This window comes from Chelonia mydas, chromosome 18, assembly GCF_015237465.2.
Source record: "Chelonia mydas isolate rCheMyd1 chromosome 18, rCheMyd1.pri.v2, whole genome shotgun sequence".
Classification (NCBI taxonomy): domain Eukaryota; kingdom Metazoa; phylum Chordata; order Testudines; family Cheloniidae; genus Chelonia; species Chelonia mydas.
Window position 1 is genome coordinate 13,055,914 of NC_051258.2, and position 27,039 is coordinate 13,082,952.

Below are 27,039 nucleotides of genomic sequence, written 5' to 3' on the forward strand. Positions count from 1 at the left end.
GGCTGCTACTCAGAAAACAATCTGTAACGGATCGAACCACATGCCTGCTGCAGGCCATGTTAGTGGTATCCAAGGACAGCGAGAGCAGTAATAGCCTGTAGGTGGTTTTTTTTAAGCCTTGATAATATATAGGTTTGGAATCGAATGTGGATATTTTTAATGCATCTGTCCCTGTGGTAACTGAGCACTCTGCTTCTGAATGCAGTGCACAGTACCTGAATGCTGGGTGATGAATGACACCCTGCGAGTGAAATCTGCAGCCTACTGTTTCAAAGTACTCATTGATGGTTCTAACCTCCAAGGAAATTTGCCATTTAAGGCCAATACAGGCAGGGAGGCAGCACGCACCAGGTGTTGATAAAGTGAACAGTCCTCACAATTATTTATGAGAAACCAGGGCACAGTAAATAGTTTCAATATGTTTTAGTTCTATTCAGCAAAGTGACTCAAAATGAGCTTTATAAAGCCAACCACTCCAGCCATACTTCAGAGCTTGAAAGGAAGGATGGTCTTGTGGTGTACTGGGACTTGGGCAATCTGGTTTAATTCCCAACTCTGCTACAGACTCCATGATTGGCCTGGTCAAGCCACTTATTTCCTGGGCCTCAATTCCCACCTCCACCCTCCCTGCTGTGAAATGCAGGTGAGGTCACTTTTCCAGACCCAAAGAAGCGCTTTGTGTGACTAGAAAATTTCTCTCTCTCACCAACAAAAGTGGGTCCAATCAAATAATTTACTTCACCCACCTTGTCTCCCTCCCCCTTGTCTACTTAAGAATGTAAAATGTAGACCAGGGGTTCTCAAAATTAATTGTACTGCAACCCCCTTGTGACAACAAAAATTACTGCACGACCCAGAAAGGGGGGGGGGGGGAGCCCGAGCGGGAGGGCGGGGGGAAAAGCTAAAGCCTGAGCTGCACCGTCCCGTGTGGGGGGGCCAAAGCTGAATCCCAAGGGCTTCTGCCCCAGTCAGGGGGCCTGTAACCTGAGCCCCGCTGCTCAGGGATGAAACTCTCAGGCTTCGGCTTCAGCCCCTGGGCGGTGGGCCTCCGGCTTTGGCCCTGGGCCCCAGCAAGTCTAAGTCAGCCCAGGCGACCCCATTAAATGGGGGTCACAACCCACTTTGGGGTCCGGACTCTCAGTTTGAGAATCGCTGCTCTAGACTCTCTCTGACAACACACACAGACAGCACCTAGCACAATAGGGTCCTGGTCTCTTTGGAGCCCCTCGGTGTTAAACACAATTCTATATAACAAATACGCTCCTTATAGTCCTCTGACTACGGGCACATGGCCACAGCAGCGCTCAGCTGTGTAGAGTTCAGGCATTTTCTGCAAAGGGTGATTGGATCCAGTATGGCCAAACCTATCTTACTATGGAAACACTGGTGAGTTCAGAGTCTGAAGAGCCAAATTCTGAAGCACCGAGAGGAAAGGATGTTTTCTTTTCTGCTGGACAAAACATCACATTACTGGCAGGCGTGAGCAGGGACTGAACACTGTGTCCACTTTGGCAATATCCCGAATTCCTGGACGGACACAAGTGTGTTTTTACATGCAACACGATTGTGTAATCCATCTCCCTCCACTCCCTCTGAAGGAACTTGGCAAAAAAGCATCCACGAGGCTTTGGAAATTAAGAGTAGCCTGGAGCACGTTGAATCTCACTCCATTCCTAGTTCTCCTCATTACGGCTGCAGAGCAAACATCACACAAATAAACCAAGCCACCTTAACACTGTATAGTCTGTAGCTTTGCTGCACCCAACCTGTCAGAGGTTCAATCATCAAAGTCCAGTTTCTCTCTCTCACTACATCCAGTAAAGCTACATACTAAAAATCCAAGGGTCATGAGCTATCTACTCCAGACAGCAGCAGTGAAGAACCTGGAAAACCTTGGTCTTAGTGTTGGGGTTTCCTGGCTTGCTAGCTTGTGGCCCCACCTTCTCATGGGCTCACACACAGCTCTCTGCTTGCTGCACAGGAAAAGGCCCCACACAAACGAGAACACAGTTAACTAGCTCTTATGTGTATTCAACTCACCCATGGGTCCAGGTCATCTGAAATATACAGATTATGTTTGGAGTAACAGCCATTACTCCTCAACCTTGTCTGGCAGGCGTCACAGACTGAAGGAGGAACAGACCCTTTCAGCACTTGGGAGGAGACATCCAAAGGAAACACCCCTGGGTTACTGGGCAGCACTCGGCCTCCAAGGACCAGTGAACCACTGCCCAGCATGGTGCTAGAGAATCCCATTGCCGAGGTGCTTGCTTTGGTGAAGAAATACAGCAGGACTCTGGCCTCACAATCCTTCTTCTTTTTGCAGGGGGCAGAAAAAGTAACCCTTGGGTCCTTGTCAAATGCCAGTTTAGGCCAGCCTGTACTGTGAACTGGATAGCATATTTGCTTGTGCAGGTCCTGAACTGGGGTGAAGTCCTGCTAGGCCCTGCTAAATAGTACTTACTGCCCAGGCAAGAGATGATTACAGTTCAGGGGCAGAAGAGATTCCTGTGCGAACAGGCACTATAACGAAGCATTTTGCGGCCCTTCAGGACAAACAAAAGCATTTTCTAGAAATTTATACAGCAACACCACCCCCACTCAAGCCTATACCCCTCTGCTATTAGATACCCCAACCAGCTCCTTCCTGAGCTATCGCCATCTGTTGCCTGAACAGCTTGACTAAGAGGATGCCTTAAAAAACTCAACCCACATGTACTCTGGGGGAAAAACAGTGGTGGGCGAGTGGGGAGAAGTACTAATTCTACACACTTTTTAGAGGTACAGATTAAAGTCCCACTGGGCTAGCATCAATGGACGCTCAGAGCCAAGGCCTGATACCCAGTTACCCATCTATACTTACACAAATGGACTTTCACTTAGTTTGGTTTTCTTTCGAAGGCACTTGCATTGTTTTCCCCCCATTCTGTAATACTATCCCCGTTTTACAAATGGGTTCCCGGAGGACGGAAGAAGTTCTAGACCTCAGGCCAAGCTCACAGTCAAGCAGAGCCGCTGCTCACAGCCAATTTCATCACAATCAAAATGTTCGGCAGGAGTATGCTGATGTCAGCAAATCTTCTGACTGAAGCCAGGCAGCATTCCTGCCGCGTTGCCCACCTGGCAGGCTGCTGCAGAGCTGGGACCCTGGGAGCCCCAGCTCCAGCTGGGGCTGTCAGGACTTCCAAGCTGCCAGCTTCTTGGTCACCGCTCCAGGCAAGCCGCCAGGCAGCTCAAGGAGCCTCATGAGTTTTGTTTAGAAAAAGTCAAAATGAAACATTTTGATTTTTCAAACTGGAAATTTCAGGCTCTCTCTGTTCCGCAGGAAGTTCTGAAACCACAGTTTTGTTCCAGTGCAGAATTCTTAGTTTTTCAGCGATCACAGAATTTCCTGCCCACTGGGGATTCCAGGTTCCGACCAACCCTAATCTTCGGTGCTAGTCTATTTAAGGAAGCGTAGGCCCAGGCCAGGCTGTTCCCACAGGACCCAGTTGCCTTTACAAATGGCTGTAAGCCACCTTAACATCTATGTGATACTGTAATGCGTGAATGGAGGAACGTGGCTGAACTGGGCGAGTCCTGTACCCCTCGAGATCAGAACAGCAAGTGAGACAGTCAATGTGCATTACCGTATGCTTTCGTGATGAGCTCTAGCTGGTATCTCTTAGATGCTATGTGCCTCTGTGGTTTGGGTGGGAAACAAGCATTTCGAGGCAGCAGAACAGAATGCACCAGGGCAGCTTGAACTCTGGCGGGAAGAGCATTGCTAAACAGTAAGCAAGTTGTAAACCACCAGTCAGACAAAACATCTGGCAGCTGCTTCAAATAGTTCTCTGTCTGAAGGGCGGACAAGCCTGCAACAGACTCATAAATCAAAACAGAGCCCCGGGGGGGCTTTGTGCAGCCCTAGGATGAGCCTTTCTCCCTTTGGCACCACTTTCTGGGCCAAGGAAATTTTAAAAACAAAATAATTAAATAAATTTCCAAATATTTCCCTCTCCAATCAAATTCAAGCCAGCCTTTGGCATGGGATCAAGATTATCAGTGCAGTATAAGATGGGGGAGCACATGAGGGGATCCTTTTCACTCCTAGCTTCAGAACAACTTCACTCCCTCCATAGAGAAGACCTGTTTGCGCCCAAATCGGAACATTCACTGCATCAGGCAGCAGAGGAAGGCTGGTTGTGGTTAAGGCATGGGGCTGGGACTCAGGAGATCTGTAGTCAGTTCTCAGCTCTGACACTGGATGTCCTCTGTGACCTTGTGCAAGTCACTGAATCTGTGCCTCAGTTCCCCATCTACAACAAGGAAATAGGGTTACTCTTTTTTGGCCGAGACCCTACCTTGGGTTGCCAACTTTCTAAATCCACAAAACCGAACACCCTTTCCCTGCCTCTTTCCCGAGCCCCCGGCCCTGCTCACTCCCATCTCCCCTCCCTCCATCACTTGCTCTCCCCCACCCTCACTTCCTTTCACCGGGCTGGGGCAAGGGATTGGGGTGCAGGAGGGGGTGAAGGCTCTGGCTAGGAGTGCAGGCTCTAGGGTGGGGCCAGGAATGAGGGGTTTGGGGTGCAGAAGGGGGCTCTGGGCTGGGGCCAAGGGGTTCAGAGTGTGGGAGGGGGCTCAAGGCTGGGGCAGGGGGTTGGGGTGCAGGAGAGGCTGCAAGCTCTGGCTGGGGCTCTGGGGTGGGGCCAGGGATGCGGGGTTTAGGGTGCAGAAGGGGGCTCCAGGATGCGGCTGCAGGGTTCGGAATGTGGGAGGGGGCTCAGGCCTGGGGCAGGGGTGCAGGAGGGGCTGCGGGCTCTGGGATGGGGCCAGGGATGAGGGGTTTGGGATGCAGAAGAGGGCTCAAGGCTGGGGCAGAGGGTTGGGATGCAGGAGGAGGTGCAGGCTCTGGGTGGGAGCTTGGGTGCGGGAGGGGGCTCAGCGCTGGGGAAGGGCATTGGGGTGCAGGAGGGGGTTCTGACTTGGGGCAGAAGGTTGGGGTGCAGGCTCCAGTCGGGCGGCACTTACCTCAGGTGTCTCATGGTTGGTGGGGCTCCCTGCCTGCCCTGGCTCTGTGAGGCACCTGGAAGCGGTTGGCACGTCCTTGTGGCGCCTAGACGGAGAGGCCAGGGGGCTCTGTGCGCTGCCCACAGGCACCACCCCCGCAGCTCCCATTGGCCGTGGCTCACGGCCAATGTGAGCTGCAGAGCCGGCACTCAGGGTGGGGGCAGCACACGGAGCCCCTGTGCCTATGAGCCAGACATGCCGACAGCTTCTGGGAGCTGCGCAGAGCCAGGGAGCCTGCCTTCGCCCCACTGCGCTGCCAACTGGACTTTTAATGGCCCGGTCAGCAGTGCTGACCAGAGCCGCCCGGGTCCCTTTTCAACCAGGCGTTCCAGTCGAAAACCAGATGCCTGGCAACCCTACCCTAGGTGTGTATGTGAAGCAGCTAACCCAGCCTGCTGCTTGCACCGCCACTAGGGTTGCCAGCCCTCCAGGATTGTCTTGAAGTCTCCAGGAATTAAAGGTTAATCTTTAAGAAAAGTTTACGTCATCTGATGAAACCTCCGGGAACGCATCCAACGAAAACTGGCAATCCGAAACACCCCAGCTCCGCGTCTAGTTCTACTGCGGAGCTCAGTCAGAGCTAGCGCGGGTACGTTTCCTTGAGCTGGAAGCGACACCTCCAGCTCGAGCGTACGCCTACGCTGCGTCCCCTTTTCAGAAGCTCCTGCGGCACTTAGAAACCTAAACCCCACTGAAAGTCAGTAGCTCTTCAGCGCTTAAGTCACTTTTGAAAATGGGATTTGGGAGCTATAGCAGCGGGGGGGGGGGGAGGGGGGGACGACCAGGTGGTTAAAGGTATCTTGGACACCTTTGATTTCAGTGCATTAGGTGCCTAAATCCTTTTAAGACTCTGGCCTGTGGGCATGTTTGAAGAGACTCTAAAAAGGGCAGCAAGTTGAAATTTTTGACCCAGCTCCTACTTAACTAGGTTACTTTCTGCCATGTGGGGAGGCTGCATGGTGTAGCAGAAGGGACACTGATGGATACCCAGGCCGGGGCTGTATTCTCAACTCCACCCTGAATCACTATGACCTCGGGCAACCCACAACCCCTCTGCACCTCCCTGTGGATGAGACACAAGCTTCCTTTCTAAAGTAGCTTGGACATCAACAGCTGAAGCCCTGCATCTGTGCCATAGCCACCAAGGCAAAAAAAACCCCTTGACTTGTTACTTCCGGGTTTGTTTGGGTTTCTTTTGGGGGCGGGGGGGCGGCAGGGGAAAAGTTATCATGAGGATACCTCAGATTCTTTCAGTGATCACTACTGAAAGTCTATGGGGAGAGGAGCATCAGACACCTTGGATTGTGTCACTCAGACAGCAAAGCAGGATAGACGGCAATAAAATGGAAAGGCAAACTTCCATGCAGATGAATGTGATTAGTCAGCAATAGAAGGGAGGCAAGCGATATTGTCCAGCAAGCCAAGATTGGCCTTAAAGGAGGCCCTGATGCAAGTGGAACTTGTAATTTTCACACTCCTCAGAGGTGGGAGTAGCCTTGGCTGCTGCGGGCCAGCACCCAAGCCTATGCGACGGCAGGGGAAACAGGGCTCCACTGATTCATTAGGATTTGCTAATCCGTGACATCATTTGTTGATTCCATCAGGTCCAGGCCACATCTCATAACTTTCTGCATGGTTGCTAGGGCGATGTACATAAACACTGCAAACTCCAGGCCCCGAGCAGGTCATTTATTTCAAATATTCCCAGCAGCTGGAACATGAGCCTGTTTGGGTGTCTGGAGCGGAGCATGAACAAATTTCTCAGTCTTTGGCACCCGCCCCACCTTCTGTCCCCGCAACCCCAGCCCACTGCTGTGCTCCTCCCCATATAGTTTATGGCTCACTCGAGCTCACATTCCATAGAACATTGATGGGACAGGCTGCAAGGGAGGCAAGCTTTGCCCACATATGGTCAGAAATTAACATCTCTCTTTGAATCCCTGTTACCTGCAGCATGAGAAAGATGCAGAGATTAATTGCTACCATGTGTGCAGGCTGCCTTCACTTAGCAACATTTCATTAGCGCTTTCCTTTAAGTATAAAGAGATGGCACTGAGGGCTCCTGCCCCTCACTTATCTTAACATTTGCTCCTTGCCCAGGCCAGAAGCAGTTTCTGGTGTATTGCAACCTTGATTTGAGCACAGTTTTACAGACCCTTTCTGCAGGCTGGAGTTGTCAGAGATAGTTTTCCTCTCGCACCCACCCCACCCAGTTTGGCAGCTGGCACAAGAGGGTGCGAGGCTTGCCCCAGAGCAGTACAGGTGTGCTCAACCCCTGCCCAGTAAGTCGCATACACACTAGTCTACCAGGGAAAAACTGCAACGTCAGCTAAGGTCACCCTGTAGCCATTATAGCATGCTACAAAGGACTAGACAGAGCAACCACCCCAACCACCACGGCACTGGCATTGCAAGATGCCACTTCTGGGACCATGGAACTACCTTCTTTAGCCAGGGCCTTCTTTCCAAGGCGTGAAACCTCTCCCCAAAGCCTATGTAGTGTCATTTCAAGTAGTCAGAGGGAGGGGTGGGCACTGATCATCCCAACTGCATCCCCTTTAGTGCTTCGAGCCAAAAATCAAAGCGGAACGGCTAGGACTGGTGAAAGGTGCTAGGTTAAGAGCCCTGTAGCTAAAAGGCCTCAGTGCATTGTGTGAGCAGAGGCAGTGTAAACTTCCACCCACTGCCCCTTGCAAATGCCTCAGCCTTGAGCTGGAGGACCACCAGGCTGAAGAGGGTTATTCAGATTCCTCCACCAAATTAAGTCTTTGGCCTCCAACAGCCAACTGCAAGGACATCTGTACCAGACTGAGACCTAATGGCAAATGGTCTCAGTTCATCACCACTAGGTCTGACCTAGGTAGGAGTCAGCAGCCTAGAGGGAAGAGGCTTTATGCATCCCACTACAGATTCCAGAGCCATCAGTCCCCTGCATCAGGGGCATGTGCTACATTAATCTACAGGGGCAAGGTGGTGCTCTTTGGCTTTCCCACCCCATCTGAAAGACCCTCGTTTAAGTGAATGAGGAGAAATGGGAATCTCAATACTTCATGTAACCCCAAAACAGCCTGGCTGGAATAGGCCATGATCTTCTCTATTTATCCAGTTCCCTTCCCTCATTCCATTTCCTCCTCTGTGCCTCTCCTGATCCCCTCCACTTTTTCTTTACAGCTTTCAAGAACCCACTCAAGTAACCCAAGAAAAAAAAAAGTTCCCATATTTATGGTGTATTGCCCATTACATTTTGCTCATATACACTGCGATTCTTTACCCTTACACTACAGTGTGAATGAGGCACACATTTTAAAAAGAGTGAGGCGAGCTAGCCATTGGAACTTAAGGAATGTGGTGAATTCTCAGTCACTTAAAGTCCAAGTCAAGATTGCGTGTCTCTAAAAAATCATCTTTCCTCACTCAGAAGTTATGGGGTTGGTACAGGAATCACTGGGTAAAACTCTCTGGCATGTGCTATGCAGGAAGTCAGCCTAGATAACGGGCCCTTAAGGCCTTAAAAAAAAAAAAAAAAAGCATCTATGAGTGAACCTGGGTTCATTTTAAGGAACTAAGTACAAGGCCAGTAACAAGTCTTCCCTGCCAAAACCGCCATCTCATCTCAGAGATATTCATTCCAACCACATGTGCAGTAGAGATTTCCAGGCATGACTGGCAGATGTGGGTCCCATAAGCATTAAGAAGTTAATGAGGTTGCCTAAACACACTGGTTAGCTGAAGATCCCCAATGCTTCACGGAAACAGAAGTGCTGCAACTCTCGTACATCACATCCCTACTCTCCAGGCCTGCCTCCTGCTGCCCTCCTCCTACTCGGTATTTGGAAGGAAGTTACATGTAACGAGAGGGCTGCAGGCTTGAGCCCAGGTGACAAACAACTGTGGAGACCTGAACTCAAATAGTATCTGCTGTCACAGGTGGAAACAGTGCAACACCACCATGATAACCACAAGCTACCAAAGGAAACGGTAGATTCTCTGACTCTTGGAGTCTTCAATTCAAAGACTGGATGCCTTTCTGGAAGACCTGCTCTAGCCCATCACATTGTTGGTTTCAATGCAGGGGTAAAACTTCCATGACTCATGATATGCAGGAAATCAGACTAGGTTATTTAATGGTCCCTTCTGGCCTTACAATATATTAAAAACAATAAAAATAAAATCTGAGCCATCTCAGCCTATAGCTGTCCATTATGTGCCTCTGCTAGGAAGCATGCAATGGATTGCAAGGAGCCCAGAGTCTGGACAACAGGGTGACGGGCTCCAATGGTCAGGTGGAGACCAGACCCTATGCCCCCAGTACCACATTTTTCTTCCATTAGCTACCATAAGATACTCCGGCCTTTCACCGATGCCACTTCAGATTCTTATCCACACAACCCTGTTACCCTGTCACCTCTACGTCTCCTCCAACACAGCCAGGCACCTTGCTTTCAGAAGGGGAGTACCACCTGAAGACCATACCAGGTGAGCTTGCATAAAAGCACAAGCGCAACTTGTAATGACAGCTCTACATGTGAGGGGGGAGGGAAGAAGTTTGTCAACCTGAAGAGCAAGGATGGTCTAGGGGTTATAGCACTAGAGATTTGGGTTTAATTCCCAACTCTGCCACAGACTTTTTGGGTAGCCTCAGAATGGGCTCTGTAAAATGGGCATAACCCACGCTCTCATCTTTGTTTGTTCTGTTCAGACTAGACTCTTTGGGGCAGGTCTCTTGGTCTGTATATGTAGAGACCCGAGCACAATTGGCCTCTGATTTTGGCAGCGCTGCCCTAAGCACAAGTAAAACATGACTCCTGCTCAATATTTAATAAACTTTATTTCTGTATTGGGTTACTGAATATTATTTACAGCTGTAAAAGAGAAAGCGAAGAGTTTAAAACTGTACAAAGCAATGCACTGGGGACAGCGAAGAGGCAGTGGAGACAAAGGGGGCGCTAAAAGCACAAAAACAACAGGGCAGAAGGTGGCCACTTCCCAGGAGTAGTGAAAGACGCAGGTAGAGTTGAAGGCAATCAAGCGAGGCTCTGTACACGCTGAATTCTCTTGTGCAACTTTGTACGTGTCCCACCCTGTAACAGAAGCTTGTACAAATCCCTACATAAAAATCATCATCCAGGTTACATTAAAAAAAAGAAAGGGGCACTTTGCACCCCCACCCAGTCTTGGCACCAATTCTGTGCTTTAAAAAATATACTATGCCAGTAGATTTTTTTTTTTTTTTTAAAAAGGTACCCTACAGCAGCTGTTTAAAACAGGATTATACAAACACCACAAATATATATTAAACATTTTCAACAAATAAACTCATTTGTACCTGTACAAAACAGAAGCAAAAAAAACCACACATTGTTTTTCAAGACAAAAAAGAAATGTGCAAAATAACCCCAGAGAAGGCAGCTTAATAGCCTGCTATTTGGAGAGGCCAGGAGAGAGCAGCTCCTGTTGACAGTGGGGGACTGGGTCCTCTCTTTTTGGCTACTGAGGTGAGAATCTTTATTTGGGATGGGCAAGGATTTTGCCTTTTTTTTAAAAACAAAAACAAACGTCTCACAATGGTGGTTCTTCCCCTCTTTCCTTGACTGTAATTCATGCTAGTTCCCTTTGCTGTCCATGCAAAGCACCAAAAGAACACCGTCAAGCCTCCTGTCAAACTACTTTCCATCACATCACCCTCTAGATGTCTGGCCTGCAGAACATACTGTTCACACCCTTCCTCCTCTGTCATCCCTCTGTCCGCTAGCAGGGATGAGAGAGAGAGGGTCGTTCCTGCCAGAGAGCAAGGAGGAGATTATCTTGATGGACAATGGCAGACTGAAAAGCTCTGATGTGAACTACTCCAAGCAGCTTATCAAAGCAGAAGATTCCCTGGCAGATCCATTTCAGGGGTGCTAACATGGAGTGGAATATGCATGATTCAGACATGGGAAAGGAGAGATCTGTGGTTGTAAAGGATCTGCAATCAACATAAATCGGTCTCGAGTGGCTGGCTCTCCATGGATGATATTGCATGCCAACGCGTCATGGCAGGGGGAAACTCACCACCAATGCGGGGGGGGGGGGGGGGAATGGCACCTTATCTAAAAGCTGCAGGTTAAAGTGAACACAAGGAAAGAGGGGGGAGATACAGACATGAGAGGGGCTGCTCAATGGATTGGTTTCCCCATCCACCACAGGCTTTATCTGCCCCTAGCGTCACATCCAGTGAAAAGGAAGACAGACAAGATGCAGAAAAAATGGAGTGAGAGATGGAGCGTGACGGTGAAAGAAATGAGATTCAATCTACATAAAGTAACAATTAAGACAGGGTGAGACAGTATCGCGACACTGACATCAGCTACATAACCACCTTATCCAAGTTAAAAAAAAAGTGTCCATGTGGAGTTTTTTTGGTGTTTTCACTTCCCATTGAAGTGTTTTACGTTCTTGTTTTTCAGAAGGCCCCCCATCTCATGCCATTCCACATCTAGCACCTGGCATTTGACATGTTGCCATTCCCAACGCTTCCCCGTCCAAGCTTCATGTACTCTCCTTCAGCCGGCGTAAGGGGCAGAATTTGCTCCTGGACTGCAGGCATTCAAAGGATGCTCTACAGCGGTTTGCCAGGAGTTGGGAGGAAAGCAGCAAGGGATGTGCAGAGAGATTCTGCAAGGTTGTGTTTTTGGGGTGGTTTTTTTTGGAAGCATGCAGGGATGTGATGTGACCTTCATCAGCAAAGGTCACCTTAGTTGTGAAACAAGGATATTTGAAAACAGCCATTTAGAGGGCATATTTGGTTTTGGCATTGGAGGAAGGTACTGGGGCCGAGGATGTCCAAAACTAGTGACGACGGGGAGAGGCTGGCAGGACCACCGTCCAATGGGTCAGCGCCAAATCGTTAGCCGCTGTTTCAGTTCTCTCGGCATCCTGTAGGTCACTGGTAGAGAAGGTAGCTCTTGAGGGATGCTGGCAACGGCAGCGTTTGGATCTCGCTCAGTCGGTCTTTGCCCAGAGCCAGCCGCACAGAACGCCGGCACAGGTCCATCAGAGGCAGTGGTTCGGCTGCAAGACAAAAAAGCCACACGTTAACTTGGAACACGAGTTAAGAGCCCGGTGGCTGCAGTGCTAGTTACAGTAGCCGATATTCTCAAGAGGAGCTCGAGAGAAACTGAGGCCCTGGCCTGTTCGGGAGCCCCTGACTATCCATTACCCTCAGCAAGCGAGGCAGCAGTTCTAGGTTACTGTGCAGGGGGCCCCAGTAGGCTACGAAAGCTGTGAACTATCTGCAGCAAGCGTCGAAGGTGATGCATGCCCTAGAAATACCCATGGTCGGGTAAGAAAGGAGACCTTGGAATCCCCCATAAGTAATTAGGGAGGTGTAGCAGCATTCAGTTAAGGTGGGAGATGCCACATTTTTAGACACCACAATGTGGGAACCTTTGTGAAAGCGGTTTAAACACAGGACTGCATCTTGCAGCATGATTTTACCATTTCTAGATACCCCAAAGCCGTGTACTGTTCTTCACATTTCTAGGCACCCCAGAAGCCTTCACATGCTTACTTCTGACCTCCCCACCCCCAAAATACAGACAGGCCAGCTCCATCAAGCTTCACAAGTCACTATATTTGCCTGCCTCAGCAGAGATTTCCCCTTCAACCTTATCCAGCAGCACCAGACGGGACTACACACCTGCACCCATTAGTTCAGTATCCACGTAGCAGGTTTCATAGCCCTTAACAGTGAGCCAGCTTTATTTAGAGCTCACACAGCCAGTTCTACTGGGGTGTCTTTCTATGCATCCTTGGTAGATTGGGCAAGTTCCTTGTGCCAGCACGGCATCCCCCACGGTGGGCCTAAAGAGTTCCTATTCAGTTAACACTTCCTGAAATGCAAGCGCCATGCGATGAAGGGTGCAGGTGTCCTGGCTGCTAAAGCCAGTGCTTGCACTGAACACGCATCACTGATGCGAGTAATAATTTCTCTTCTGCAGTCAACCCTGCCCACCTCCCCACCCACCCCCAAAAACCATCATTGCAGCAGATCTCTAGCCAGTTTCCCCTCCAGGGAGATTTTTCTAATGAGGTAGCTCAAGACCTCAGTCTCCATCAGAGGTTAATGGTAGCCACCCTGAGAAAAATTCAAAGCCTAACATGAAGACACCCCCAAAGAGCAAGTTGAGCTCACTTGCCTAGGTCAGGACTTCAGCATCTAGGGGGTAGATGCGAACCAAACCACCTATATAATGTCTCCAGCAAACCAGGCTTAACTACCTATATTTAAGGGGGAAAGCCCACGTCAGACCCTAAAGAGTGTTCCCAGAGAGAGTGTCCCTCACTGCGGACAGAACATGCTATACTGGAAGATCTGCAAGTACGATTCTTGCAACAATGCTTTAATACAGAAAGGAGAAAGCGCAAGAGTGGCTGGCTTCACTAACCAGGATTAAGACCCACAAAAGGGGAAAAGCCAGTAGTCAAAAGCCCAGCTTCATTTTAGCTCCAAAGTTACATTTTCAGGTGAGGTGTGACAGACTCCGGCAGTACCCCAGCAATGAAGAGCTGGGGAAATGTTTTTCACTTCAAACGACTGCATCTGCACCTAGGGCTCCATACCTGTCCATGCAGCAGGGAGCTGCCGTCTCTAGTTCTCAGGAAGGAGGAGGATCTACAAAGGCCCAGTTTTCAGCACAGTGAGCACAGGAAATCGAGATTAAGATTTGATATTTTAGAGACAGAAGATCCAAATTGCCATCTCCCTACCTCCCAGGTTACAATTCTGCTACCTAAGAAAATTCATAGCCCTGAAAAAGTTCGGGATTCTATAGGCCAAACTCAAGAACGCTCTGCATTCAGATGCACGAACAGCAAGTAGGAGATGCGACTTGCGTGCGCGAGCGGTCACAGACTATAATTAATATTGACTAGGACTATTTCACTGCTCTCCAGAGGAAAGACTGGCTTCTTGTGCTCTGACAGAGCAGATAGCAGGAACCAAAGTTACAGCTGCACACAAGGAGAAGAATCTGAATTTCAGGAGTTTTTCTTGAAGTTTTCCAAGCTCATCTGGACAGTACTGTATATAGGGTTAAAGGTTGTCAAAAGGGACGAGGCGTGACTCAGTTTTGGGCTGTCTCACTCGACACTTAAGGGGGTCTGATTGAGGGAAAAAAAGCTCAACAGGGTCTAAAAATCCAGGCTCCAGCTGGAAACCCAAAAACAGGGACGTTGCAAATCTTGGCCAACAAGTGCCAATTTTTCAGGAGTTGACTATAGATTAATGCCAACTCTGGAACAAGCCAAAATTAAGCTATCGGCCCTGTTCATCCTGCCGCCAGATGGGAGACAAAGTTTTTTTCCCCCCCGCAATTTTCTGACCTTAAGGGTCAACTGCATTCATGCTCCCTTCCAGAATCATTCCAGGGAAGAAAAAAAACAAACAAACCAACCAAACGAACAACCCTCTTGCATCTCTCCTCCAACTCTTCCCACTCCATAAGAGTTTTAAGATCCATCCTTCCCTTTCTGTCCAGAGCAACGCTCAGTCAGGTCTCCCCCCACCCCATTTTCAGATTACTGTAGCCATTGCTTCCACCTTTTAGCCTTCCAATACTCATCTCAATCCATTCACAGGACAGCTTGTTACGATCACCCTCTGCTTTCCCACGGACAAAACTGTGGTAGAGTTTTCCTAGCAGCTCGGTTGGAATCCCTTCATAGACTCCAAGGCCAGACAGGACCACTGGGAACATCTAGTCTGACCTCATGTGTAACACAGGCCAGAGAACTTCCCTGAAATAATTCTTAGGGCATAGTTTTTAGAAAGGCATCCAGTTTTGATTTCAGAATTCAGTGCCCTGCATGTCAGATCAAGTTCAAGATTCCAACCTTCCTTCCAAGGTTCTATACATCTCTGCTCCGCCCCCATGACACAGCCTCTCCCCCTAGCCAACGATGCCAGCCTTGTCCACCGATTGGTCTCTGCTCTTTCCACTAGAATCTATGCCTTTGTCCATGCTGTCCTCTGTGCAAGGGCTTCCCTGCACTAAGCCTGAAGGTCCCTATCCCTCTCTCAACACACAGCTCAGCTGCAGTGCTGATAAATCAGCTAATTAATGGCTATGGGGCAAGGCATATGGGGACATGACTCTTTGTAAGTCATTTTAAAAGGCAAGGGTGCATACTGTGCATTTGATTCTCACTCTACTTCCTGCTTCAAGCCCCACCCCAATGTACTTCATTTGTCCCTTTGCCTGTAAACTCTTCAGGGCAAGGACTGGGTCTTTGTTTATACAGCATTCAGCACAATAGGGCCCTGACCCTCCTCCTTGGGGCCTGTGGCATCACTGCAACAGAAACATGCCAAAGCCATGGTCTTCAAAAGAAGATTTGGATGCAAACTAATCCAGTTAAATGGCATTAACTACATTAGTTTGGATAACCCAAACAGTCCCATAAAGATCACCCAGCTTCCACAGGAGCCAGAAGTGAGCTTCTGTTGGCAGGTGAAAGGAACACCCAAAAGAACCACCCATGCTTGTATCCGAACCGCTGACTCAGAGAACGCAGCCACTGCTCATAGAGCAGATTCATGAGCATGGTGTCATTCGACCCAGGATCATTACTAAGTACTCCAGTGCAACTCCACCCAGGAGCTGTTCCATCTGTGCCTGGTAGCTGGTGTCTGACCATTTCTGACCCGGTTACCATTCTCCACGGTCAAGGCTAGGCTCCAGTAGCCCCATATTGAGTACGTTACGTCTTGGAACCCGCTCTACCTGAAGCGGAGACAGAATATGCCTGTTCGCTTGCTACGTGGAGTTCTGTGCTGAAAACTCCAGTCTATATTGGCTACCTATTGGCTTCACCCCGGTGGCGCTGAATGGTTTGAAACCCAGCTACCCGAGCAACTGCCTCCCCTAGGCCATGCTGGATAGCAGGTGTGCTTGAGCTGGAGTCACTTCTGGCGGAGTCGTAGGGCACCATTGCCAAGAGCTCTCTATTCCAAGGCTTGATCCTGTGCCCTCCAGGGTTGGGCACCCTTCCGGACCTGCTCCAAGCCAGCCTGTTTAGAGACAAGGATGCCGGGAGGAAGTGGCTGCTGCGGGGCCATCTGGTTTTTAGGCGGTAGTGTTTAGTTGTGGAAGGCAGTCTATATGGAAAGCATTGACATTATGCATTTTCAAGTTTCAGCACCAGCATCCTGAAGGGGCACCTAATGCATGGAGATTAGACACCTGACCTTTACCCGGTGCCTTTCCCTACTTCACACATGCACCTGCCCTATGCCTGGGCCCTCAGAGCTAGTGCAAGTGAAGGGCTCTTGCTCATTTATTAGTCTGTCAAGTAAATACAAAGCATTCCCAACCATGGTCTCTGGTTGAATCCTTTCAGATACAGAAGACTTGATAAGGTGATTGGCAAAGATCACAGTGCAGACAAGAATCTGTGTTCCTGTGTCACAAAGCTCAATTTAGGCCACCTCAAAATTAGACCAGTCTAGTCCCATCACTGTTTAGGAGGAGAGGGATCCATCTCTGCCCGTCTGCTCCTGGGTGTCATTTGAAGTGCCTGTTTTGTCTTACCTACTTCTGCATGGTTTGGGACCTAGGAGACCAACCATCCCCATAAAGTGCTGCAGCAGCAGCTACCAGGCTTAGCTGAAAAGCTCTCTCCAACCAACAGCACCTGGAAGTGAGGAGTGAGTTTTGGGGAAAGGGTCCTGGGCCACGGAATTCTCCTCGCTGATGTGCAGGGCAAAGCCTTCCTTTGAGCTAAGCATTTGCTTGACGTGGGTCACAGCTAGGTCAATGTTTTGCTGTGATATGTACCAGAGTGGGGGGGGGGGGGGGAAGGGGGTCATTACGGAGATTTCAGTTACAGTGCAGTGAAAGTGTAGAGTAAAAATACATGAGTTTGGATATGTTTAACCCGCAGCTGTCCCTGTAGTCACGTAAATGCTCAGAGCTTGCTACATACCCAACTGCACCACTGGCCAGGTTTGCTCAGAGCCCCTCTACAGTAAAATCTGAAAATCAAGAGACTCAACGGTAGGTGTTTACAGCAGGGCAAATTAAGAGAAGTGAGACTTATCACACACATCCCCAGAATAAAATTAAAACAGGCAGGCCAAACATTACACTCCAATGCCTGTGACTCAGCACCAGCTCTGTCTCAGGCCAGGAATACCCTACTGCATGTAGATGGGTTGCCAGATTTGGCTAGATAATAGAGCAGCAGAAACACCAAAGCCGGAAGATTGAGTCTCTGCAGTCCAACCTAGGTAGCAAAAACTAGGAGGAGTTTTAACGCAGAGTGAAAACAAAAAAACCCCTTTCACTGTTCAAAAACATTGTGCCTTTTGGTCTGTTTGTACAACCCCTAGTACAAACAGAATCCTGCTCCATGACTGGGGCTCCCGTGGGATAGCGGGGACTACAATACAAACACCACCCATTGCCTTAATTTAATAGCTACAATGGCAAGAAGAGTCATTATTAGGCACTTGCATTTCATTCTACAGAATTGTTAACTATACTGCTTAAATAATTCATTAATTGTAATTAATACTATACTCAATTCTGAAAGGGCTCAATCATTGCACTGGGTGACCTTTGCATGGCTTCAATGAAGAGGAAGTATATTTACCCCCCCAAATACAGGAAGAAAGTATTCTGCGACACCTTGCAACAATATAAGACAGATGTTACTCTGGGGCTTGGGGTGAACATGCGATCCCCTCCCTTATTAAACCTGACAAATTTCAGTAGCAGCAAATGCAGATTAAGCCATTCCTCCTAATGGACTAATTCACGTTCTGGTGCAATTGGGAACCTCTGTCCCAAAGACAGACAGGCTTTTTTTCATGACCAATTTGAACTTGGGAAGCTTGTACTAAGCTTGGTGACCAATGGCCATCCTGAGTTTACACTGAGCTGTCAGAACTACCAAGGGTTTCCTGGCTCCCAACCCCACTCTGTTTAACAGCGTTCTTTAGCCTTGAAGGGAAAAGGACAGAAAGCTAGTTGCTGAACAAGATGAGGTTCCAGGCTAATGACTGCACAGCTCCCTACGCACCTGTCTGCAGAGCGAGTTTAAAACTTGTTTTCCTATATAAAGGGTACATGGACGAGAGGTCACCTTTCAGGTAGAGTGCTACAGGATTTTGCCTAGTCCATGGGCCTAAATCCACAGTAAGGCACTGGAGACTCTGGCAGTAAGGAGGAAGAGGAGAACATCAGCTTTCCAGATAGACTTAATGCAGATGGCTGGAGTCCCAGCAGTAGGTTTCCTCTCCGCATGGCTGCCCAAAATCTACAGTTTCCACCCTATACAGTCACCTACTTACTATCAAGCTGCATTCCTAATTTGAGGCACCGTATGCTGATGGGTAGCCAGACCAGTTGGGGTTACCCTGCTATAGGGACAATCTGGCTGACTGGTAACTGCACCAGATCCACTCAGAAACAATACTACTCTTTCCAAACACAGTCCATCAGAAGAGATGAATCTGAAGTAGAAACCCCATCCTCCCCCAAACCCTTTGCTGCCCTAACAGGCCCTGCTGTCCCAACAGTCATTTCGGTTTGCACGAGCCAGAGTTTTCCGGTACCTAGCTATTGGGAAGGGAGTGTGGATATGTGGTTCAATCTCTTTAGCGGGGCTAGGAAGGCATGCAGAGATCTGCATTTTCAGAACAAGCTGCAGAGCGTTATACTCACGATCAAGCCCGTTCAAGTAGCGCATGCGTATTTCACAGTGCCCCCACACTGCGCTTACAACTGGATACAGTTTTTTTCCCTTTAAGTCCCCGAAAAGCAACACCCATGTATTGCCCATCTACAATGAAGCTCAAGGTCCCATCATCCATGTCCAGGACCACCAGGAAAGAGTCCGGCACAATGAAAGTCTCATCCGGTTCTAAGAAGGCAGGGTAGGTTTTACTCGGCTGGTTCTTGCCATCGTGGTATAGTCTGTTCCGCCCAAGGTCCCAGCCCCAGGATTCATGGTTATTTCCTATCAGGGTCGTGTACCCTACAGAATGCAAGGGCGCGTCTGCCGTAGCCACTCCTACCACGGCATGCGTGCCCCGCTGCCTCATGGCCCACGTGATCTGCCACACATGCAGTCCCCTCGTATATCCAACTTTGCCTCGGATGGCATCTGTGCTCTGAGCCACCGGATGCCGGTGAAATATTAGTTTGTCGTCCTCTTTCACAAAGACATTCAGCGAGCGGTCGTCGTTGTTCCACGAGTGCAGTAGCTGGACCTCGTATGAGACCGGAGGCATATCCAACAGCAAGTCGAGGCGTGTGGGCTTGCAGTAGTCCAGCCCCTGGAGCTCCTGCTTGAGGGGCCTGTATGCAGGGTCTCTCATATCCACAGTCTTTATCCCGCCAGTGACCTTCTGACCCATCTTGTGTTTTGAATTCAGGTATTTACAGTCTCCCAGGGCAAGCTCATCAATTACCCTCCGGCTGTCATTCAGCCCCGCAGAAGAGATTGCTAGGAGACCTTAACAAGATGTGCACTGCTCAGTATTGCCTAAGAAAAAGAAGGAAAAGAAAAACAGAAGGAGGAGAGTTAAACATTAGCACACAACCTGTAAACAAAATTTCCAGCACCCGGTTGTCTGGGCAAACAGACCAAAGGTCACACCTAAGGGGACTCACATGCACCCTGCACAGACAGAGACAGGACCACCACACTCTGGAAGGTGCAGCGTGTTCTAGAGGGAACCTTTAAGTTCTGTCTACCCTGCAGGACTAGGTGTGACTGCAGCATACATTGACCTACCTGAGCTAGCTTTAATTTAGCTAGTGAGAGCACCAACAGTAGTGAAGCCACTGCAGCACGGAGGCTTAAGCCTGTCTGGGTCCCTGGGTACTTACCCAGGCAGTGAGCCAATGCTGAAGTCTTTGCTGCTGCAGCTTCACCACTATTAGGACTTGCACTAGCTGAATTAAAGCTCTCTCAGGTCGGTCTCCACATGATGCAATTTCACCTCTGACTGCAGTGTGGACATACCGTAAGGGCTGGGAGTTTGCCAGGCAATTCACGTGGGTGAAGTTTAAATTTTTCCAGCTTCCTTATTAAGCACACCCAGCCTCCCATGAGCTACAAGACGACACGACTCTATGTACTGTGATGTACGATGCATAGAGAAACCCAGACTTTGGCCCTTTGTGGACGTCATTAAAAACACTGACAGGTTTCAGAGTAGCAGCCGTGTTAGTCTGTATTTGCAAAAAGAAAAGGAGTACTTGTGGCACCTTACAGACTAACCAATTTATTTGGTAATAGCTCATCTTAAGTGATTGCTCTCCTTACAGTGTGTATGGTAACACCCATTGTTTCATGTTCTCTATGTATATATATCTCCCCACTGTATTTTCCACTGAATGCATCCGATGAAGTGAGCTGTAGCTCACGAAAGCTTATGCTCAAATAAATTTGTTAGTCTAAGGTGCCACAAGTCCTCCTTTTCTTTTTATTAAAAACACTGAAGCTGTGGTTTTCCCTTGGGTTACAAGGACTGGATCACCCTGTTGTCACTGGACCATGATAAAGCTTTTAGACACAGGGCTTCTCTAATATGCTGCCTCCCCATAGGTATCCCCTGCATTTAATCCCCAGTCACTCCTGCTAAGTACTCTATTGTATGCTGCATACATAGGCACAAGAGTTACAGCTTGATACAAGGTACTGGCAGAGATTAAGAAATTCCTTGATGGCCCTGAACAGGCCATTGAGTTGTAGCAGATACAGCTTTTAGCAAGCATAGCCTTGCTTCATCTCAGCCCCAACCGATACTCTCATGGATGCAAGCTGCACGAGACACCCCAGCCACTGCCAGGACCATCCACCTGTGTGTATCTTTCCAGATACTTATAAAGGCCCTGGAAATGCATTCCAGCTGGACAACAGTCAAAGCAATCTCTACAGTTGCCCAGAAAGGAGCCAACACACACAAAGCATTTAACATTCTGCAAAGAAAAATCCCTGAACAGCCCCAGACAACTACTGCAACTATTCGAGCCCTTGTAGCAACGCGATTCCCAGAGGTATGCCCAAGTTCAGTTGCGTTTAGCGCCTAGAAGGAGCTTGCTTTCATCTTGCAGGGTGAGACTGCTTTGGTGGGAGAACTGAGCTTGCTTATTTGGACTTGGTTACTGAAGCTTAAAGGCAAGGTCCAGGGATTACTGCAAGTTCGGTATTTAGATTGTTCTTAGCAGCACAAGCCTCCTGTATCCCGACCCCCTGGTCTTATTTTGCAATAGATAAGACAAAACCAACCGCCAGACAGAGGCAGTTGCCACTAAATAATAGAGGTGGCTGAAGACTATCCCAATCTGCGAAGAGGTCTAGCACTTGCTGGGATATTACAGGGCTGGCTGGCCGAGCCTGCTGTCTATGCTACCCTGCAGGAGTTACGCACTTTGCGTCCCACTTGCTGGTTCAGGAAGGGTTGAGAGCATAGCAGAGGAAGCACTCGCTCATGTGAGGTGGGGAAGTGACTTGCACGGATTTCCCTGGAGTAGCTATAGCCGGCCAAGGGCGCCGGATCCAGCCTTCCTTGGCTGGCTGCCGTGGGTGACAAGGCTCTGGGGTGGGAGGGAATCCTCTGGGCTCTAAGCACCCTCTGGAGAAAAGATTACACAATGCAAACACACAGGCCAGGTTGGCTCGTTGCTCTGGTACAGCCTCGAATAGCTTTTCCTTCCTCAGCTCCACTCTGAAACGCAGCTCCTGAAAAAGCTTTAAACATGGCTACTTCCCAAGAGCAATAAAGCTATTTCAGTGGTCAAACAAGGGAGAGGGCCAGGCAGTAAGGGAAAGCCCCAGATGGCGAGAAACTGTTCGCTGAACAGCGGGCAGAGTTCGAGAGCGTACCCTCCGCTGGGACAGGTCTGGAGAGGGATCTGTCCCCTGGGCCCCCGGCACTTCCCTAGTCCGACCCCTCAATACTGTGAAGTACCTTGGAAGCGTCCGGATTTTGCAGAGCTGAAGGAGCAGGCAAACAGGCTCGGCCCAGCCTCAGGAGGCCCACATTCCAGCAACGCTTGGCAGCAGAGCTCCCATTGAGTTACTGGAATCCAGACAGCAGTTACAAAAACCCTCCTTGTACGTTTAGTCTCAAATTCTCTGCATCACTGGGGCAGCTGCTCTTCCCAGGGAGACAGAAGCAGACTCCGAGTCCAGAGAAAGGAGCAGGATTCTTCGCACAGCTTCACAGTTTCCTTCCAAGCTTCAGACAGACTCATTTCGAGAGGAGCCAATCTGCTTAGAGACCAGCTACCTTCGTGCACTGTTCTGTGGCCTTGTGTCCACCCAAGCAAATCTGCTCTAACTCAGCTACACAAGCAACCCTCTGTTTATGAGCCGCCAGAGCAGGGGCAGCTATTAGGAAAATAAAAATATAGGAAGGGAGGGAACCAGCTTTCTAAGAAAAAAAAGTGTTGTTTTAACGTTTCCTGGAGTGAGGCAATCACCCAGAATTCCTGCCAGCTACAGTCACAACGGTTACTCATGACCAGGACCTCATCTGGCATGGAAAAATCACGGTGCATGAATCAGATCTTGTATAAAAAAATATAGATATAAGGTTACCGGACATAAGCAGCAGCACTTCAGTTAGAGGCAATGGGGGGAGGCTGTAATGGGCATCAGCATCACCATGGACAGACTGATCAGCTTCCCCTAAGCTTTATGCTAACAAAGTTGCCGAGACTACTCTGCTATTTTAGGTGCCTGTGGTCCAGGGGTTGCTGCAGTTCTGTGGCTATTTGCCTAGTGTGCTAAACCACACACACGGTTTGTCAAGTTTTTTGAGACTAACCAAAGTTCCATCTCCAAGAAGTTAGCACCACAGCAGGACAGCTGGCATAGTACACTGGCCATGAAGATCTTACACATTCTCTTCTGCCTTGGACCGGTGAGCTGACTGTCAGACTCTTGGAGGTTTGCTCTTAGGGAACAAACCACTCTCAACCAAGCCTGCCCTAGTTTGTTAGACAGCGATGGAAGAAAAAACAGCTGCCTCGGAGAATGGTTTCCGCCTTTAGATGCGCAACCTGTTTTCTGCTACGGTTTTGCCCCCCTGCCCCCCCGCACGCTTCACCATTTAAGAGATAGTGTCAATGAAACAACAAGACCTATCCTACATCTCAAGTACTATATTGGGCTCTCTTCAGGGACCTCTGCTCTATGGGGCAGAAGTGCTTTAACAAACTCCAGGGCTTTAGACCAGGGTTGATAACATTGGTCATAAAAAACTTGAAATGGAGGATAATTACTACAAAAGTCAATCATCCAGTATTATCCACAGGGGGACCCAAAGACAAGCTAGGGAACTTGCAAGGACAGCTTAAATCACACTCCAGCATTTACTGACTGGCTAAGCATAAAAGTCATCAACTAATTGCAGAACAAATTTTAGTGATGTTCCCCTTTCTTTGGCTCAATGCTTCTCTTTAAAATGTGTGCCTCATTCTTCCCAGGAATCTCATTTTGATTTGTTTAAAGCACTTCCCGAATAGGTCCGGAAGTTTCACAACAATTTATGCAAGGTCTGAGAACAAAGTCAAACTACTACACTCCAGACAGGCTATGAGGAACCCCACAGATTCATAGACATGCCCCACCCGCTCCATCCTTCAACCCACTGTGCTCTCTGGTCATGAGCTGTGCAGTGCACGATACATGTTAAACCTGGGCCGTCTGAACAACCAGGAGGAGAAGTTCTCAGGAAGAGAGGCTCTCACCCAAGAGGTCCTCCCACCAGCTCTCCCTGCGCTGTCTAAAGCCAGAGGACTGCTCAAATGGCAGTGTTATCACACAGACAGGTCCTTTCAGGTAGTCACATTCCCAACCACAGGGGGCTTTAAAAAGGTCAAATCCTACGACAAACTCCACCCAAAAGCTAAGTGGGAGGCAGTGCAAGTCTGCAGAGCATCAGCATGCGTGGGCTCTCCACAAAGCAAGGACTCGGTGCTGGGAGCTTTACAAAGGGGTACAGAGACACTGCTGGTGCCACTGCCCCAACCCCACCCCAAACTGCGGTTATCAAGTTTGCGGTAAGTCTTGCCCGGAGCTCTCAAGGGTTAAAGCCAATATTAAGAGATGTATAGAGGAAAAAAAGCAGAACCTCTCCACTTGGTTTGTCTCCACTTGCTCTGGGACAAACAAGGTCACCAAACATGGAAGCAGCAGGAGGGGATGTTCGGACAGGAAAGCACCTCCAGTTTGGACCCCTACGATGCACTCATTGCATGGAGCCTAACAGCAGGGTTGTACTGGTGTCAGCGCAGACAAGAGATTGGAACTGAAAAGGAACCAAGCCCTGCAGAAAGGGAAAAGCCAAAGGCACCTCTAGCCAGCTCGGAAAGGTTCTGGACAATTGAAGTTCAAAGCCACGCACAGCTCCTCTGGCCATGCTGAGCTGCAAAGCAATGGAGGACACCTCCCAGGTCACTGGGCACAGAGGCCCCAACATGCTTTTCTCCATTTCCTGGCTTCCCATGTAAGTTTTGCTCTATGGTTGTTGGTTTGAGGGAGAGTTTACTCTGGCTCACTCTCTTCCCATGGTATTTACACAGAGTTTCTACGGGGGAAGAGGTCAGGCATCTATAAAGCACCCAGAGTATGAGGAGAAGGTCCTGGCCCCACCCCAAAGAGCTTAGGATCTGGAGACCCCATACAGAGGGGCAGCGGGAGAGGAGATGCTGTGCACAGGCACTTAAAATCATTCTTTTAAAATCTTGGTTAACTGCCTGGTATGACCCTTGTCATCATTCTTTAACCCTGGCTTATGTCTTTTTTTTTTTTTTTTTTTTAAAAGAAACTGATTTTGCAAGTCCTTTTGGTTTGTTTTAGGGATTAAGTCAACACTGTCCCTCTTCCTACTTGTTAGAGACCCGGAACTCATCACGACCAGGGCACTGGACTGGTGTGTGGAGTCCTGGTTCTAGTCCCAGCTCTGCCCCCAATCTGTCCTTTGGGCAATTGACTCCCCTCTCTCTCTACCTGCAATTCCCCTATCACTCCTTTGTTTTGGCCAAGGCCTCACTGTCTGCACAGCGCCTAGCACAATGGAACCTGGTCTCAACTAGGGCTTCTAGAAGTAGATCTACACACCTGCTGACACGGGCCAGCGGCGGGTGTGTGTTTACACCACGTAGACATGCCAAAGGGCTACTTCAATCCAAAGCGACAATAATCCTTCCTTTTCTCAGCAGTCAGCACCGTCCAGGAGCACAAAACCTCTGTTACGCTGGACTGAAAGCGCAGCCAACTGTAGCAACCCTTTAACCTGAAGGGAAAGCACACCACTCAAGTTCCCCTGTGAAACTAGTGCAACTGAAATCTGCACAAGAGAGTCCTGCTACTCCCCCAATGCACAGACACCCCCTGCACTCAGAAATTCTCCGGAGGCCCAACTACTGCCGCCAACAATTAATCAACTCTTTGAAACAGCAAGCTCACCTACCTGCCAGAAAGAGCCTTTGCCTGCTGCCCTGGAAGCCAGTCGGTGTGCAGCAAGCGCTAGCCAGCCCCAGAACTTGGCTTGGCAGCTGCTAAGTAGCCCACAGGGACTGCTGCATTAGTAACCCAGTTTACGCTAGTTTTGAAGTGTTGCAAGTCAGCCCAGCAGACATGGGTAGGCACAATCATCACTGCCCAGCACCAGTTTTTGGCACTGGTTGCCGCCCCTCTTCAGTCTTGACTCACAGACCACAAAAAGAGGTTGCCCGAGGGGGCAACTTCCCCCAACCCCACCCACTGGCAGATGCAGCTTGACGAGGAAGGTTCAGTTGCTGGAAAGGCTGTTACAGTCCCTCTGCAGAAAGTGAAACTGCCTTAGCACGTGAGAGCAGGAGGAAAGCAATAGAGAGATGGCACATGTCCTAGCAGACAGACTGAGCAAGAAAATCCTCTTCCAGAACAGAGGCCCTGACAAGCAGCTGTATTCTACAGATCTGCAGGGGATGGGGAGAACAAGCCTCTTTAAAGCCTAACAGAGCAGTACTCCACCAAAAGCAATGCTGGCAACTCACGTTCCTAAGCCAAGCACCAGATTCTTCTGCAAAGTTATGGACCTTATGCCTACAGACTTCTGCAGCTACATCCCAGTTCTTCTAGATGCTGAGTGAGAGATGTACCTACCCTCATTCCTCTAAGAGGGGTCTCCACTACAGGTACGAGGAGGGGTATCTTTTCAGAAAGACCCATTTTATAGCACTGCTAGGAACTAGAGCAGTTTACAAGCCAGCTGTTTTACAAGATGGAATTTTCGGAAAACCCCTGCTCAGGAGATGGCCTAGGAACAGTTTCCCCAGCAGAAGCTTTGCAAAAGCAGTGCATTTTGGGTAGGACATGAAATGCACTGCAGGCATCTCATGTGCTATAGTTCATTCTCCAACTGTTCAGTTCTCAAACACAATCACAGCAGGGCTATGAACTTGAATGAGCCAGTGCCCTGAATTAGCTAAGCCCACCCTCACGCCCAATGTCTCCATAAAACCACAACTGAGGAACCACCTGTAGGAATCCAATCTCCAAGTTAAGTTTCCACTCTCATCCTACCCAACACAGCTCTCATAAATAAAGGTAAACACCTTTCAAATCCCTCCTGGCAAGAGGAAAAACCCTTTCTCCTGTAAAGGGTTAAGAAGCTAGGATAACCTCGCTAGCACCTGACCAAAATGACCAATGAGGAGACAAGATACTTTCAAAAGCTGGAGGCGGGGAGAAACAAAGGCTCTCTGTGTGTGTGATGCTTTTGCCAGGGACAGAGCAGGAATGGAGTCATAGAACTTAGGAAGTAATCTAGCTAGATATGCGTTAGATTCTGTTTTCTTTAAATGGCTGAGAAAATAAGCGGTGCTGAATGGAATGGATATTCCTGTTTTTGTGTCTTTATAACTTAAGGTTTTGCCTAGAGGGATTCTCTATGTTTTGAATCTAATTACCCTGTAAGGTATTTACCATCCTGATTTTACA

The 27,039-nt window shown here is 49.0% G+C and overlaps 1 protein-coding gene across 1 annotated transcript in view; it reads right to left on the reverse strand.

Moving 5' to 3' along the window:
- Positions 1 to 9,861: 9,861 nt before the first annotated feature.
- SPSB1 (splA/ryanodine receptor domain and SOCS box containing 1) overlaps positions 9,862 to 27,039 on the reverse strand; it is a 23,819-nt gene continuing 6,641 nt past the window's right edge. The window contains 3 exon segments of the mRNA XM_043531619.1: positions 9,862 to 12,102; positions 18,759 to 18,843; positions 18,845 to 19,581. Of these exon segments, the coding sequence (XP_043387554.1) occupies positions 11,975 to 12,102; positions 18,759 to 18,843; positions 18,845 to 19,453 (822 nt within the window). The 5' untranslated portion in view covers positions 19,454 to 19,581 and the 3' untranslated portion in view covers positions 9,862 to 11,974.